Consider the following 17,759-nt stretch of genomic DNA (forward strand, 5'->3'; position numbering starts at 1 on the left):
TCTCTCGCAAGCGCTGTGTGCTCGCAAGCAGCCCGATGGTTTGCGAACGCGCATGCGCACGCTTCGTTCTGCGCATGCGCAAACTACTCTGTGCGAGCGCAGCCCGCTCACTTGCCCAGCAAAGACAGCCCAGTGAAATGAGTGACAGGAGAGGCCATTTGTGGGTGGTAACAGGGGCAGGACACTGGAAACGGGGCAGTGGAGCTGCAAACGCAGGCGTGCCTGGGTGTGTCCACGCCATTTTTAAGGTGTGCATAATTAACAGGCAGCGTCACAGTACACGTCACATGCCTGATTTTTACACTGAAGTCCTCGCAGTGCTTGCGGTAGGGTAAGGCAACCACAAGCGCTGCGATCGCATCCAATCGTGCTCGATGTACCAATGTTTTAAAACACTTCCTGGAGATGACGTGCACTAGTGGGCGTCTCTACATACGCTATTGGGTGTCAGCATACACAGAGCTATTGCTCGCACCGCCAAAGTGGGTGTGCTTATGCCTTGGCGAGCGAGCGCTTCCCATGGCATCACTTTGACAAGTTTGCATACGCTGGATGCGAGCGATCGCATCTAGCGAGCGGCTCTGAATCAGGTCCTAAGTGATGATGAATAGACCCCCAAGGCTTACTACATAGGCCCCTTAATCTTGAAGAGTGATAAAGTGGAGAGCGATAAAGTACCAACCAATCAGCTTCTCATTATCAATTTACAGACTGTGCTAGAAGCTGATTGGTTGATATTTCTCTCCCAAAATACATTAAAGTTTAAATTTAAAAAAGGGTGTTCTAAAATGGCAGTGCAGTACAGTAGGTTGGATTTTCGTGGGTAAATCCTTAAATCCTTGAATGTAGGGTAATTCCTGAAACCGGGATATTGGCATTCACCTTGAAATGTACTGAGAGTAAAAAAAAAAATGTATGGTTTGTAAATAAATAGAGCTGGAGTTATTAGAGATAACAAATTAGACTTCTGGACGTACTGTACAAAGACCCTGCTGCATGAAAACTGCTCATATATAATCTAGGGGTGAGCGGGTTCGGATTTCTGAAATCCGAACCCCCCCGAGCCCCCCCGATCCGAGTCCGATCCGAGTCAGGCTCGACTTTTCCCGCCTGACTCGGATCTGAAATCGAGGCAAAACGTCATCATCCCGCCTTCCGAGTCTCGCGGGTTTTGGATCCTATATAAGGTACCCGCGTCGGCGCCATTTTCTCACTCGGCTGTGGACAGTGAAGAGGGAGGGTGGGAGTTAGGGCTGTGTAGTGTAGTGTAGTGTAGTGTAGTGCTGCTGTTGTCCACTACTTCAAAGTCCATAGGGGCTGGCTGTGTTGTGCTGTGCTGCTGTTGTTAATAGGGGCTGTGTCCACTACTTCAAAGTCCATAGGGGCTGGCTGGACTGTGTTGTGCAGTCAGTTCTCCATAGGGGCTGTGTCCACTCCAAAGTCCTGTGCAGTGTCCCAGTCCTAAAGGAGTGCTGTAGTGTTGTCCAGGGGGTGCTCTGTCCATCAGGGGTGCTCCCCCCAAGTGCTAAAAAAATAATATATTTTCTGTGTTTGTGAATTGTGTGCGCAGTAGCCGCACGTGCATCAACAAAGTAGTGCCAAGCGTGCGCCTGTGTCATAAGTAAAGGGCCGGCTGGCCTGACCGTTAAAGGGTGCTGTAACCCCCGAAAGTACACTCCAGTCCAAACCAAAAAAAAATTATTTTCTGTGTTTGTGAATTGTGTGCGCAGTAGCCGCACGTGCATCAACAAAGTAGTGCCAAGCGTGCGCCTGTGTCATAAGTAAAGGGCCGGCTGGCTTGACCGTTAAGGGTGCTGTAACCCCCGAAAGTACACTCCAGTCCAAACCAAAAAAAAAATTATTTTCTGTGTTTGTGAATTGTGTGCGCAGTAGCCGCACGTGCATCAACAAAGTAGTGCCAAGCGTGCACCTGTGTCATAAGTAAAGGGCCGGCTGGCTTGACCGTTAAGGGTGCTGTAACCCCCGAAAGTACACTCCAGTCCAAACCAAAAAAAAAATTATTTTCTGTGTTTGTGAATTGTGTGCGCAGTAGCCGCACGTGCATCAACAAAGTAGTGCCAAGCGTGCGCCTGTGTCATAAGTAAAGGGCCGGCTGGCTTGACCGTTAAAGGGTGCTGTAACCCCCGAAAGTACACTCCAGTCCAAACCAAAAAAAAATTATTTTCTGTGTTTGTGAATTGTGTGCGCAGTAGCCGCACGTGCATCAACAAAGTAGTGCCAAGCGTGCGCCTGTGTCATAAGTAAAGGGCCGGCTGGCTTGACCGTTAAGGGTGCTGTAACCCCCGAGAGTACACTCCAGTCCAAACCAAAAAAAAAAATTATTTTCTGTGTTTGTGAATTGTGTGCGCAGTAGCCGCACGTGCATCAACAAAGTAGTGCCAAGCGTGCGCCTGTGTCATAAGTAAAGGGCCGGCTGGCTTGACCGTTAAAGGGTGCTGTAACCCCCGAAAGTACACTCCAGTCCAAACCAAAAAAAAATTATTTTCTGTGTTTGTGAATTGTGTGCGCAGTAGCCGCACGTGCATCAACAAAGTAGTGCCAAGCGTGCGCCTGTGTCATAAGTAAAGGGCCGGCTGGCTTGACCGTTAAGGGTGCTGTAACCCCCGAGAGTACACTCCAGTCCAAACCAAAAAAAAAATTATTTTCTGTGTTTGTGAATTGTGTGCGCAGTAGCCGCACGTGCATCAACAAAGTAGTGCCAAGCGTGCGCCTGTGTCATAAGTAAAGGGCCGGCTGGCTTGACAATTAAAGGGTGCTGTAACCCCCAAAGTACACTCCAGTCCAAACCAAAAAAAAAATTATTTTCTGTGTTTGTGAATTGTGTGCGCAGTAGCCGCACGTGCATCAACAAAGTAGTGCCAAGAGTGCGCCTGTGTCATAAGGGCCGGCTGGCTTGACCGTTAAAGGGTGCTGTAACCCCCAAAGTACACTCCAGTCCAAACCAAAAAAAAAATTATTTTCTGTGTTTAGCCGCACGTATATATCAAATCGATATAACATAAATGGAGGACCAAACTTTCTCCGATAAAAATAAAATAGAGAAAGATCAAGAACCACTTCCTCCTAGTGCTGAAGCTGCTGCCACTAGTCATGACATAGACGATAACATGCCATCAACGTCGTCTGCCAAGGCCGATGCCCAATGTCATAGTAGAGGGCACATACAATCCCAAATGGCAAAGTTCAGGAAAATGACCTTGAAAAAGACATTTAAATCAGCTGAAGAGAAACGTAAACTTGCCAATATGCCATTTACGACACGGAGTGGTAAGGAACGGCTAAGGTCGATCCCTAGTATGTTCATGACTAGTGGTTCAGCTTCACATGACGATGGAAGCCCTCCTCCCACTAAAAAAATCAAAAGAGTTAAGCTGGCAAAAGCACAGCGAAGAACTGTGCTTTCTAAGAAGATATCACAAATCCCCAAGGAGAGTCCAAGTGTGGTGGTGGTTGCGATGCCTGACCTTCCCAGCACTGGACGGGAAGAGGTGGCTCTTTCCACCATTTGCACGCCCCCTGCAAGTGCTGAAAGGAGCACCCACAGTCCACTTGCTGATATGCAAATTGAAGATGTCACTGTTGAAGTACAACAGGATGAGGATACTGGTGTAGCTGGCGCTGAGGAGGAAGTTGGCGAGGAGGATTCTGATGGTGATGTGGTTTGTTTAAATCAGGCTCCGGGGGAGACAGTTGTTGTCCGTGGGATGAAAAAGCCCATCACGGTCATGCCTGGGCAGAAGACCAAACATTCCACCTCTTTGGTCTGGCAATATTTCTATCCAAATCCGGACAACAACTGTCTTGCCATATGTACCATATGTAAAGGTGAAATAAGTAGGGGTAGGGACGTCAACCACCTAGGAACATCCTCCCTTATACGGCACCTGCAGCGCGTTCATAAAAAGTTACTGTCAAGTTCAGAAACTTTGGCTAAGACCGTAAGCAGTCCAGGGACACCTAAATCCCGTTGTCCTGTTGTATCCAAGCGCCTGCAAACCACACCGTCAACTCCCTCCTCGTCAATTTCCTCCTTAGTCAGGATCGGAAGTAGTCCTGCAGGCCATGTCACTGGCATGACTGACTCTCCTATCCGGGATTCCTCTGGAGGATCCTGCATTGCTACGCCTACTGCTGCCGCTGCTGCTGTTGCTGCTGCTGGGAGTCGTTCATCATCCCAGAGAGGAAGTAGGAACACCACTACTTTTACTAAACAATTGACCCTCCAACAGTCCTTAGCGAGGAGGATGAAGTACGACAGCAGTCATCCTGAAGCAAAACGTATAACTGAGGCCTTGACTGCTATGTTGGTGTTAGACGTGCGTCCGGTATCCACCATTAGTGCAGTGGGATTTAGACAATTGATGGAGGTAGTGTGTCCCCGGTTCCAAATCCCGTCTAGATTCCACTTCACTAGGCAGGCGATACCGAGACTGTACAGAAACGTCAGAAAAAGTGTCCTCAGTGTCCTGAAAAATGCCGTTGTACACAATGTCCACTTAACCACGGACATGTGGACAAGTGGAACAGGGCAGACTAAGGACTATATGACTGTGACAGCCCACTGGGTAGATGTATCACCTTACGCAGCAACAGCAGCAGCGTCACCAGTAGCAGCATCTCAGAAACGCCAGCTCGTTACAAGGCAGGCTACGCTGTGTATCACCGGTTTCAGTAAGAGGCACACCGCCGACAACCTCTTAGAGAAACTGAGGGAAATCATCGCCCAGTGGCTTACCCCACTTAGACTCTCCTGGGGATTTGTGATATCTGACAACGCCACCAATATTGTGCGGGCATTACATCTGGGCAAATTCCAGCACGTCCCATGTTTTGCTCACACAATAAACTTGGTGGTGCAGAATTTTCTGAAAAGCGACAGGGGCGTGCAGGAGACGCTTTGGGTGGCCCGAAAAATTTCTGCCCACTTTCGCCATTCAGCGACTGCATGCCGAAGACTGGAGCGCCAGCAAACACTCTTGAACCTGCCCCGCCATCACCTGAAGCAAGAGGTTGTGACGCGGTGGAACTCAACCCTCTATATGCTTCAGAGGATGGAGGAGCAGCAAAAGGCCATACAAGCCTATACATCCACCTATGACATAGGCAAAGGAGGGGGTATGCACCTGACTCAAGCGCAGTGGAGAATGATTTCCGTGTTGTGCAAGGTTCTCCAGCCCTTCGAACTTGCCACACGTGAAGTCAGTTCAGACACAGCCAGCTTGAGTCAGGTCATTCCCCTCATCAGGCTTTTGCAGAAGCAGCTGGAGAAAGTGAAGGAGGAGCTAAGACGGAGCGATTCCGCTCGGCATGTGGGACTTGTGGATGAAGCCCTTCATTCGCTTTGCCAGGATTCCAGGGTGGTCAATCTGTTGAAATCAGACCACTACATTTTGGCCACCGTGCTTGATCCTAGGTTTAAAGCCTATGTGGTGTCTCTCTTTCCGGCCGACACAAGCCTGCAGAGGTGCAAAGACCTGCTGGTGAACACACTGTCAGCTGAAGCGGAACGTGACACGTCAACGGCTCCTTCTTCATTTTCTCCCGCAACTGGGGCTGCCAGGAAAAAACTTAGGTATCCTAAGCAACCCGCTGGCGGTGATGCAGGGCAGGCAGGACCAAGTTTGGACATCTGGTCCGGACTGAAGGACCTGGCAACAATTTCTGACATGTCTACTGTCACTGCATATGATACTGTCACCATTGACAGAATGGTGGAGGATTACATCGGTGACAGCATCCAAGTAGGCATGTCAGACAGTCCATACCTGTACTGGCAGGAAAAAGAGGCAATTTGGAGGCCCCTGTACAAGCTGGCTCTATTTTACCTGAGTTGCCCCCCCTCCAGTGTGTACTCCGAAAGAGTGTTTAGTGCAGCCGGGAACCTTGTCAGCGAAAGGCGTAGGAGGTTGCTTCCACAGAATGTGGAGAAGATGATGTTCATCAAAATGAATTATCAGCTCTTCCAGGGAGACCAGCCTCCAGAAGGTACAGAGGGACCTGTGGTGGTGGATTCAAGTGGGGACGAGTTAATACTTTGTGAGGATGAGGATGTACACACTGAAGAGGGTGAGGAATCGGTGGATGAGGAGGATGAGGATGACATCTTGCCTCCGTAGAGCCAGTTTGTGCAGGGACACATTAATTGCCAGCTTGTTTTGTGGGGGCCCAAACGAACCAATCATTTCAGCCACAGTTGTGTGGCAGACCCTGGCGCTGAAATGATTGATTTGTTAAAGTGTGCATGTCCTGTTTATACAACATAAGGGTGGGTGGGAGGGCCCAAGGACAATTCCATCTTGCACTTCTTTTTTTTCTTTGCATTATGTACAGTTTGGGGCCTAGTTTTTCTAACTGCCATCCTGTCTGCCACTGCAGTGTCACTCCTAGATGGGTCACGTGTTTGTGCCGCCCACTCGTGTCGCTTAGCATAGTCATCCAGCTACCTCGGTGCAACCTTTTGGACATGAAAACACTATTGTGAGGTGTGAGGTGTTCAGAATAGACTGGAAATGAGTGGAAATTAAGGTTATTGAGGTTAATAATAGCATAGGAGCAGAGAAACCAACAAATTCTGTGATTTTAGCTGTTTTTATGCTTTTTAAAAAAAAAATACAGATCCAAAACACAAAACCCAGAACCCAAAACACGGAAGGGTGGTTTTGGCAAAACCAATCCAGATCCAAAACACAAAGAAAGATCCAGATCCAAAACCAAAACACAAAACACGAAAAGTGGCCGGTGCACACCCCTAATATAATCCCAACATACTCTTATCCATGTACCATGCCACCTGCTGTATATGTTCACTTTAGGCCCTATATCAGCCTCGCTGCAGCAATAAAAAGTATTAGGATGACTTCCAGGAACAATAACACTCTCCAGACGAAGCTGGGACTTCTCTGTAATTAGTCCTTTCTCTTTCTTGAGAGGCTTTTTAGCCACTGAAACTGAAATCTAATTCTCAGACTGTTTTCTGTCAAGTAAAAGCTACTGGTAACCGCAATTCCCTATCTCTATAAGGTCAAAGAAAACATGTTTTCCCAGACAGAGTGCTCTGGCCATGGCAGCAGGAAATTGTGGACAGTGACAGAAGAGTGAACGTCAAATGTGATTAACATTTCTGCTCCAAACCATATGGTTCCATGTGGTCTGTTTAACGATCACCCTTCCCGTAATCCTATGCTAAAATAATGATTTAAGCCATCTGTATCTCAGTCCCCTACAATGCTGCGGATGAGACTAACAATCCTGCTCTTCTCGCATTGATCAACATCGCTGAAGACGTCCTAAAATAAATGGATGACAGATATACAGTATATGTCTACAAAGGTGGAACATACATGGTGGCAAGGTGTGCAGCTGATAGTATGGAAGGGGGAGGTGTAGCAGATGCAGGTGACCCTCTTCCAATATGGTGACTCCACCTGTGGGTAATGCCATAGGAATTGTTGGGGGGGGAGGGGAGTGAGTGGAAATAATGGTATACTTTTTCAGGCCCCGAGTGTTCTTTAGAGCATGCACACTGGGCTTGCTGCCCAAATAGAAGCTTTATCATGAATTTGCCAGCACACGAGCATACTCAGGGTCTTCTGGATTGCAATCCACACCCCTAAAATCTACTCCCACCCCCACCGGAAATTTTTGCTATGATACCAGTAAATGAAATATTAAGGATGCACCGGGTGGTCAGCTACTTTCTAGTCTCGGTGGCCCCATCCCCTCGTCATGACCGCAGAGCCACCCAGAGTGTCCTAAGATGCAAAGATGCTTTTGTCACTCAGCTACTTCCTCACCATTCCTTGCCCTGCTATTATCATAGGGGATGCGGTCAATGGCCCTCATTCAGAACCGCTATCAAAAAGCGAGCGCTGGCTCTGAATGAGGGCGGACGCTTTTTTTTTTTTTAAAAGCTGGCCTCCTGGCCGCTCGCTAAGCTGTGGTGACCACCCACAGCTTTTGCGAGCGGCCAGGTGATGGTCGTGACCATCGGGCTTGCGACGAGACCCTTGTGGTAGGGTCTCGTCTGCCGCAAGCCCCAGTGAGCTTTCGGCTCTAATAGGGCTGGAAGCTCACTACTGACATCACTGGTGATGTTAGTAGCGCTGCCTACAAACGGCAGGCGATCAACATCGACAGCTGCCGCGTTTGTAGCGAGCCCCGGAGTGAGTGAATTTCTCACTCACTACGGGGCTTGCGCACGCGAATTAAGCACGCTGCGCACGCGCAATGTACAACCATCGATCCGCTTGCGGGTCTGAATGAGGCCCAATATCTTGGCACATAGGATGCCTGGGCGTCGGAATCCCAACACCTTTTAGAGATGTTGCCCATAGCAACCAATCAGATTCTACTTAACATTTAACTAGCACCTTCTAGAAGATAATAGCTAGATTCTGATTGGTTGCTATGGGCAACATCTCCACTTATAAAAACTCTCACTTTAGCAAATATACCCCTTAGTGCGGCATGTAATTACATATTATTTTAGGAATATATCCCACAGCGCGCACTATATACCTGACATGGGGCCTGATTCAGAGCCGGACGCTATTTGCGCTCGCTCGTTCAGGAAAAAGGGGCGGCCCTCATTCAGAACGAGCGCTCGCTTCTTGCGAGCGCCTCTGAATGAGGGCCTATGTCCCCTGCATTGTTCTACAAGTCTCAGCATGGTAGTACCTCTTATTATGTTTAAAATTAGGGTGTGCAGTCCAAGCCCCCTCCCCCTTAGCACTGATTCCAGCAGCACACAAAAATATGGGCAGAACCTATGGGGCCAGGTGTACTAAGTCTTGGAGAGAAATAAAGTGATTGGAGATAATCTACTAGACAATCAGCTCCTAATTGTCATTTTTCAAACACAGCCTGTAAAGTAATAGTTAGGAGCTGATTGGGTGGTACTTTATCTCTCTCCACTTTGTCACTCTCAAAGGCGTGGTACATCTCTCCCCATATGGTGTTGATAGGTGTCAGCAGTGTGCGATTGAGCTGAGGGCCTGATTCAGACCTGGTCGCAAGCGCTGAGCGCTCGCAACCGGGTCGATGGTGGCCCAGAGCGCATGCGCACGACGGAGCTGGCTCCGTCGTGCGCATGCGCGAGACCCGGACAGCGACGGGCACTCCGTCGCTCCGGGTCCCGCAACAAAGGGGGTGAGCTGTCAATGTTGAGTGACAGCTCGCCCCCTTTGGTGGGCGGGTCGGGGGGGGGGTGGCTGCCCAAACGGAGGCGTTCCCATGAGAATGGCTGTCATTTGGGGGTGGCCCCACTGACATCACAAGTGATGTCAGTGGAGAGCTTCCGGCTCAGTTAGAGCCGAAAGCTCTCTGGGGCTTGCGGCCACGAGACCCTACCACAAGGGTCTCGTCGCAAGCCCGATGGTGACTATCGCGACCATCATCATGGCCGCTCGTGTAGCTGTGGGTGGTCACCCACAGCTATGCGAGCAGCCAGGAGGCCGTTCTAAAAAAAAAAAAAGCCCAGCCCTGATTCAGAGAGAGCGCTCTGTCAGAGCGACCGGGTCTGAATCAGGGCCTCAGTCCACACAGCAGAATGCTAAACCAGGCTTATTGGTTTATTGTCTGGCAGATAACAGGATGCAGGGTAACACTGGGATGATGCAGGTATGCACATAGGCTGATACAAGCAGACCCAGCCTGGTATCTGGAGTGCCTTCAAATGTGTACACTGTAATACAGGGCCCTAATGAGGGGTGTGTGGCCGGTGTCGCTGCACAGAGAGCAGGACTTGGTGGGCAGCACTATCGCTGCCCCACGGCCCTTGCTTCTGGCTAGCAGGGTGCCTGCTACGGCCCTTATGGAGAACGGAGAGAGAAGACGAGCGGACAGGACTTGGGTCAGAGGTCGTGCTGTGATGGCAGCACACCTCCATCTAGGCACGGAGTACCAAACCTGGCAGTGAGTGAGAGACAGCGCGGAGTGCACTCCCCTGCTAACGACAACCTCAAAAACAGAACTGCAAAATATATATTTTGAATACTGTTAAAATCAGGTTTACTTTAATAAGCTCTCCAGTGTTACCTGGTTGATTGCCTTAAAATCGACGTTTAATGCAGATGCAGGGGCGTCGGAACAATTTTATGTTGGCGGGGGCAACATAAAATCGTTGTGGCGCCTGCCCACGCCCCCTCCCCTCTCTTTCCCTCCCCTGTCAGGAGCTCCATAGCCACACCCCTTTTCTCATGGCTGAGGTGCACCTGCAGGGTAAGAATGTTGGGCCTATTATAATCCCATTTACTGCAGAAGCCAAGCTTGCAGTGCACACCCTTATCACCACCAATTATTGCATTTATAAAGGTGGAAACAGCACATTTTTATTTGAATTATTCATTTTGTATTTGTGTTACATTTACTGTACTTTATTTTATGACTTTTGCATTCAATGATACCACTGCCAAGACAGTATTCTATCTTGTGTATATGATGGGCGCTGACAAAGAAGGAGGGGTGGATACAGAGTACCCCGGCCCTGGGCCAGTCTGCGGGCCTGACACTTCAGCAAGACTGCACCCATTTACCACAGGGCCCCAGTGTCCATACACACTTAGGGGTCTATGTACTAAGCAGTGTTAGGAGACAGAGTGAAAAGTGATAAGAAAGTGATAAGGTACCAGCCAATCAGCTCCCAACTGCCATCTCACAGGCTGTGTTTGAAAAATTACAGTTGGGAGCTGATTGGCTGGCACCTTAAGAGCATTGGCGCCCTCCTCATTTTTCAAAGGGACATAATGCACCCAAAAAGGGCCATGGCCTCATGGGGAAGGGCCAGGGAAGAGATAGGGGAGGCCAGGAGATGCTGGGGATGAAATAAGAGAAAGCTACAAGCAAGAATGATAATAAACAGAAATTTGATAGGCCCAAACAGCGCCCCCTGACCTGTGGTGCCCTGTGCGATGGCACCGTCCGCACTACCCTAGCTACGGCCCTGTAGTCACGCCCCCTTAGTACTGGGAACCGCAGACACAAGTCTCCTGGCCGACCTCCACTTTATTACATTTGTATGTTGTGTACAAATAGGGTAATGCATTTACTGCTCCCTTTGCCAAATCCCTTCTCTACAATGTAATTGCGGTATCCCTACAGTTTCTGTAAAGTAGTGTATAAGTATACCCACTTCATATCGACTGACTTTTAGAAAAGGGGAACCCAGGGGGATGTAGTCAGGATACTGGTGGGCGCTATCCCACCCGCCGATATCCCGACAGTCACATCCCAACATGGGACTAAAGATAGGCGTTGAAATCCCGATGCCTATCATTAGCCCACTACTAAATCCCGACACCTGGCATACCAACGAAAGTAAGCCGGGTGTCCGATTCCGAACCCAGGTGGTACTTGCGAGGCTGTGGAGGTGGGAAGAGCGGGGGTGTGCCACAGCCAGATGGAGGGTTCTAGGGGGAATGATGCCACAGTCACTTTATTGTGACCCCTACCCTGCTATATAAAGCCACAAATTCCGGTATTGCAGAGAAGCGGACGGAACCACAATGACAGCTGCCAGTATATGATTTAATTCAGAGGAGCTTGTTTACTTTTAATGTATGTATATTTGATTCTTACCTTATCTTGTCTGAATACAACTAAAACGCCCCAAATAAAAACACAAATGTTGACAAAAAAACACTTCAACACGGACAAAGCCAAGGACAACATCAAATATATATATATATATATATATATATACAGTCAGGTGCATAAATATTGGGACATTGACAGAATTTTCATATTTTGGCCTCTATTCACCACCACAATGGCTTTGAAATGAAACAAACAAGATGTGCTTTAACTGCAGACTTTCAGATTTAATTTGAGGGTAATTACATCCAAATCAGGTGAACGGTGTCGGAATTACAACGGTTTCTATATGTGCCTCCCACTTTTTAAGGGGCCAAAAGTAATGGGACAAACTAAACAATCCTAAATCTAACTTTCAATTTTTAATACTTTGTTGCAAATCCTTTGCAAGCAATTACAGACTGAAGTCTGGAACACATAGACATCACCAGAGGCTGGGTTTCATCCCTGGTGATGCTCTGCCAGACCTCTACTGCAAATGTCTTCAGTTCCTGCTTGTTCTTGGGGCATTTTCCCTTCAGTTTTGTCTTCATCAAGTGAAATGCATGCTCAATCGGATTCAGGTCAGGGGATTGACTTGGCCATTGCATAACATTCCACTTTTTAGCCTTAAAAAACTCTTTGGTTGCTTTTGCAGTCATTGTCCATCGGGTCATTGTCCATCTGCATTGTCATGCTTCGGGTCATTGTCCATCTGCAGTTTGAAGCGCCGTCCAATGAGTTCTGAAGCATTTGACTGAATATGAGCATATAATATTGCCCGAAACACTTCAGAATTCATTCTGCTGCTTTTGTCAGCAGTCACATCATCAATAAATACAAGGGAACCAGTTTCATTGGCAGCCATACATGCCCACGCCATGACACTACCACCACCATGCTTCACTGATGAGGTGGTATGTTTTGGATCATGAGCAGTTCCTTTCCTTCTCCATACTCTTCTCTTCCCATCACTCTGGTACAAGTTGATCTTTGTCTCATCTGTCCATAGGATGTTGTTCCAGAACTGTAATGGTTTTTTTAGATGTTGTTTGGCAAACTCTAAGCTGGTCTTCCTGTTTTTGAGGCTCACCAATGGCTTACATCTTGTGGTGAACCCTCTATATTCACTCTTGTGAAGTCTTCTCTTGATTGTTGACCTTGACACATATACACCTACCTCCTGGAGAGTGTTCTTGATTTGGCCACCTGCTGTGAAGGGGTTTTTCTTTACCAGGGAAATAATTCTTCTGTCATCCACCACAGTTGTTTTCCGTGGTCTTCCGGGTCTTTTGCTGTTGCTGAGCTCTTCGGTGCGTTCTTTCTTTTTAAGACTGTTCCAAACAGTTGATTTGGCCACACCTAATGTTTTTGCTATCTCTGATGGGTTGTTTTGATTTTTCAGCCTAATGATGGCTTGCTTCATTGATAGTGACAGCTCTTTGGATCTCATTTTGAGGATCGACAGCAACTGATTCCAAATGCAAATGTCACACCTAGAATCAACTCCAGACCTTTTACTTGCTTAATTGATAATGAAATGACGAGGGAATAGCCCACACCTGTCCATGAAATAGCTTTTGAGTTGATAGTCCCATTACTTTTGGCCCCTTAAAAAGTGGGAGGCACATATAGAAACCGTTGTAATTCCTACACCGTTTACCTGATTGGGATGTAATTACCCTCAAATTAAATCTGAAAGTCTGCAGTTAAAGCAAATCTTGTTTGTTTCATTTCAAAGCCATTGTGGTGGTGAATAGAGGCCAAAATATGAAAATTCTGTCAATGTCCCAATATTTATGCACCTGACTGTATATATATATATATATATATATATATATACTGTATGTGTGTGTGTTTTGTATTATTATGATTATAATATAAAACAATATCCTTGTATTTATATTGCCTACATGACATTTGCAAGACTACAGGAAAGTAGATTCCCCTTTAATTGTTAAAAGAATAAACAATAGATGTGGAGTACGTGACTCACATAGTAATGGTAACTATAAAGGCACTATTCTGACACTTCATTGTTTTATATTACTTTGTGTACATACTGTATGGAGCTATTCAACTACTAAAATGCAGATCTAAGTCATCGAGGGATATACGTATACGCAATTGTGCCCTACCCCTGGCGCAGGTTCTGAGCTGGAAGCTTTTTGAGATTTTGCCCACGCATCTTATACATGTAAGTATGTTTTGCGTGTTCCCCTACATACATTTGCCCAACAATAAATGAGCCCCTATATGAATAAATTATATCTATATATTGTAAGCAGCGCCCTCTTATAGTTTTGTGTGTTAATACCCAATCTGGTGTTATTATTCCATTTGTCCCCTATTGTAAAGTGCTATGGGGAACTCTACATATGTATATATATATATAAATACATATATGTATATATATATATATATATATATATATGCAGAAAAACGGCACTCCATACAATGTACAACGTACGGCGATGTTTAGGGCAGCTGTGTGTCCTTTCTCAAGTTGCCCGAAATGTTGCTGTGCATTGTATGGATTTTTAATACACACTCTGGTGTTTGAATCTATTCATGAGTGACGTTTTCTGCATTTATATTTTTGTATCCTGGCACCCTAATTTAAATGATGGTCCCTGGAGTGCCCATTTCTTTCAATATTATACATACTGTATATATATATATATATATATATATATATATATAATGCACACATAGAAATACACACACACATATATATAATGCACTATGCACTAGATTTTCTACTTACTGTATGAATAAAGTGTCTGCAGATTCAAAAACATTGGCAGAGTTACAGTACAATGTATGCCTGTGCACTAATCTGGATAAAGCAGTCTGCTTGGTAAATGGATTAGATCATGATGCCCAGGTGACCCATTTGTGTCCCTTCCTGGTGGGACTTGTGGTTCCACAATGACTGGAGAGCCCCAGGCTGCATGCTCTGCCGCCCAAAGCAACACCCCTCTGCAATTCACACACCACACAACTAACTGCAATACAATGATACAGTAAATCCATTACCCAGCAATATAATAAAACAGTGCTGAGGGTACTACGTGGTGGCTATGTAGAGCTGTGCAATGGCCATGGGCAAGGAGTGCAGCAGCCCTTGATTAAATCAGATTAGGGGAGATTATGCAGATTACTTTAGAAAACAGCTAAATGCTATTGCTGGAGCAGCTTTGGGAAGGTGGATGAGGAGGCTGTGGCAGAGGAAGCTGCTACTCCAGGGAGTCCGGTTTACAGACCACTGCACCACAAGTAAGTCCTCATGTAGGGACCGCTGCATACTATGACCTCTTCCAGAAAGGCTTCAACGGCATATATTGTACCTTTTTTCCCCCATCAGAAAATGCCGGTAATCAATATAGAAGACCTCACAGAGAAGGATAAAGCGAAAATGGAGGTGGAGCAGCTGAAGAAAGAGGTGAAGCTGGAGAGGCAGCTGGTGAGTACAAGCTGATAAAAAGTTTTAAACAAACTTTGGAAACTTTTTTTTTTTTCTCTAACTCTGCAACTGTGCAGCCTCCTGCCAGCATCCATGGGAGCATCACAGCACAGATTGGGTTGTGCAGCTTTCCCCATTAATGGCAGATAATTGGATATTTGAGATGTTTCAGCAGCTGGTGACCTGTGAGACAGTCTCTCCATAAAGCTGACACCCAGGAGACCTCTTTTAACTTTTGACATCAATTTCCTAGAAATCGAAAGGGAAAAAATAGCAGAGTGACAAAATCCCAAAATGTATCACTGGGTTAGATAAACTGAGGCTTTGTAAATTGGGGACGTCTCTCTCCCCCTCCCCAGCAACATGTTGGAAAAGCAGTAAGTCACTTCTTGTGAAATATAATGAGCACATTACATGACAGGCTCTCCTGGGTGTCCTGCCTGGCTGTATAGCAATCCAGCAGTTCTCTGGGAAAGCTATTCCTATAATTGCAAAAATGTTTTCCTAATCTTAGATTTGCTGTTTAAATTCCAGTCTGTAAAAGGGATTTTTTTTATGTGTTAATATTATTTCCCATATACAGAATGGATATCCTGTAGATGTAACCATATCACAAATGTAACAATAAGACAATAAATATTAATTTAACTCTGTTCAATAAATCACCTTATAAACATTATAAGCACCAGTGATTTGAGTGCATGGAAATTGGTAAATAAAGTGCAGTAAGTAATATTCGTTCATGTGCAATTTTGTGTTTTTCGGGGTGTTAAAATTAATATGAATTGGTCAGCTTCATGCTACGCGGATCACTGTTACTGTTTATACTATAGAATGGAGAATAAGACAGCCATACTTCCAATCCTATTAGCCTAAGCACTAAAACATTATCCTATTTGAGACATATGGTTCATGGTTTAAACCAGGTCACACAGGAAAAGTAGCAAGATACACAAGTAATTCACTGTAATCTCTCACACCCTATCTGTGCATTGTCTTAGAATAGACTTGATATGAGTCACAGGATTTTGGATTGATACATTTCCTCTGGATTAGGAAACATTTGCCTGATCATACATATCTTATTTCCTTAAGGTTTCTAAAATGTGTGAAGAAATCAAGACTTATATTGAGGGGAACGCTGCAGAAGACCCCCTTGTAAAGGGCGTCCCCGAAGACAAGAACCCATTTAAGGAGAAAGGAGGATGTGTCATTGGTTAAACCCCCCTAGGACTGTTCTCTTCAGTCAAGAAATGGTGTAGATATCTCTGGCTCTCCTGGCATACTTATAGCCCCCAATGCTGCACTGCCTGGAACACAATGAAGGACTGTATGTAATTCCCACACGTCTGCCCTCTGCGTGTACCCACCTTGGGCTTTATGTTCAAAGCACAGAGGACGTGGTGAACGTGTCTAACTTAGCCCTAGGTGTAATAAGTCTGTTTTACGGGTTGTATAGATTGTTTTAATAAAAGATGTGTCTGTAAATCAAATTCAGAACTTTTATTCTAGAATAAAAATATAATGAGGATGTATGGTTACTTGCTGATATATTGCGTTATTACAGATACTATGGCATTGGAAAGATAGGGCAGTGGCAAACGCAGGCTTTCTCAAGGGGTTTTCAAAATGCTTAATTTTACGAGTGTGGCCAGTCCATGAAGAGGGCATAATCAGCACTTATCCAGCTTTACTATGCATCATACAAAGTGTTTTGAACTTTTCAGTTTCATAATTCCAGCATATATAGGATCAGTGATCACACTAAGCCATTAGATGCAGCAATAGGTCTATCCTGTCTGAGCTGAATGTTTTTGTTTCAGATGTGGGCACAATTCCAGAGCATTGGAGCAAGTCCAGGAGTCTGGGGGAGCAGCAGAAGAACCTAACACTGCCCTGGACATATATGTACATATTGGTCTCGTTATGCACTGGATAGTGTATTATTATATGGTATTAATAATTAACCCTATTGATGGTCTATAGCAGTGCACCCCTAACAATGCATGTTTTCTAGATCTCCTAGTAGATGCACAGGTGTATTTATTACTGGCTGACACATGTTAAAAGATCCACAGGTGGTGCTGATTATATCATTTGTGATACTTAGAAGAACATGCAGCATTAGTAATATTCTATTATATTGCTATTTCTATTGTGGTTGTGGTGTGGGCTGCGGAGGGGGGTTCCAGGCAACCGGAACACCCCCTGTGTTTGCCTATGAAGGGTGTTATAGCTTTTTCTTCTTATTGAAAATAGTAATAACACAGCTTCAGCCTGCACTCAATAAAAAAAAAAACATGATGAGATGGGTCAAAAAGCTCAAATAGCAAAGCAGGCCTTGCTTGATTTGTTTTATCTCAATTTTAGGTATTAAGGCAGCAATCCCAATAAAAACATTAGATTTTGTTTTTTATTTTTAGTATTTAAGATTAAACTTGTTAAAAAAAATTACCATGGCACCCACAGTCACACTGTATATGATATAGGAAACCAGAGAGGCTTGGGAAAACCCCTCTGTCCATGTTCTATTGCATAAACAGGATAAAACAGATCTCCAGGAGCTGCAATGCTAGTTCTTTGTAAGCTTGAAGTGGTAGTACAGAGAGTGAGAGAGACTCTTGCTCAGGGCTTGATTCAGAAATGGACACAATTTATGCAGTTGAGCGATTATCGGTGATCTGTACACGAGTATGAGTTTAAT

At 45.7% G+C, this 17,759-nt stretch overlaps 1 protein-coding gene across 2 annotated transcripts; it reads left to right on the forward strand.

Moving 5' to 3' along the window:
- The first annotated feature begins 14,767 nt into the window (after positions 1–14,767).
- On the forward strand, positions 14,768–16,586 carry GNGT1 (G protein subunit gamma transducin 1). Of its 2 annotated transcripts, XM_088442189.1 has the most exons (3): positions 14,768–14,868; positions 14,957–15,055; positions 16,151–16,586. In XM_088442189.1, the coding sequence occupies exons 2-3, from the start codon at positions 14,960–14,962 to the stop codon at positions 16,274–16,276; spliced, it is 222 nt and encodes a 73-aa protein (XP_088298315.1). In that variant the 5' UTR covers positions 14,768–14,868; positions 14,957–14,959; the 3' UTR covers positions 16,277–16,586. The 2 variants fall into 2 exon arrangements, with proteins under 2 accessions (XP_088298315.1, XP_088298314.1); XM_088442188.1 differs by lacking the exon at positions 14,768–14,868 and having other exon boundaries at positions 14,900–15,055.
- Positions 16,587–17,759: the final 1,173 nt, after the last annotated feature.

Source organism: Taudactylus pleione, unplaced genomic scaffold, assembly GCF_031769625.1.
Source record: "Taudactylus pleione unplaced genomic scaffold, aTauple2 ptg000306l, whole genome shotgun sequence".
Classification (NCBI taxonomy): domain Eukaryota; kingdom Metazoa; phylum Chordata; class Amphibia; order Anura; family Myobatrachidae; genus Taudactylus; species Taudactylus pleione.

Excerpts from the sequence above, each read along its gene's own strand:
- GNGT1 (XM_088442188.1), top strand. The coding sequence starts at position 14,900 with ATGACCTCTTCCAGAAAGGCTTCAACGGCATATATTGTACCTTTTTTC. Across the intron at positions 15,056-16,150 it reads TGAAGCTGGAGAGGCAGCTG|GTTTCTAAAATGTGTGAAGA; the intron begins GTGAGTACAAGC and ends TATTTCCTTAAG.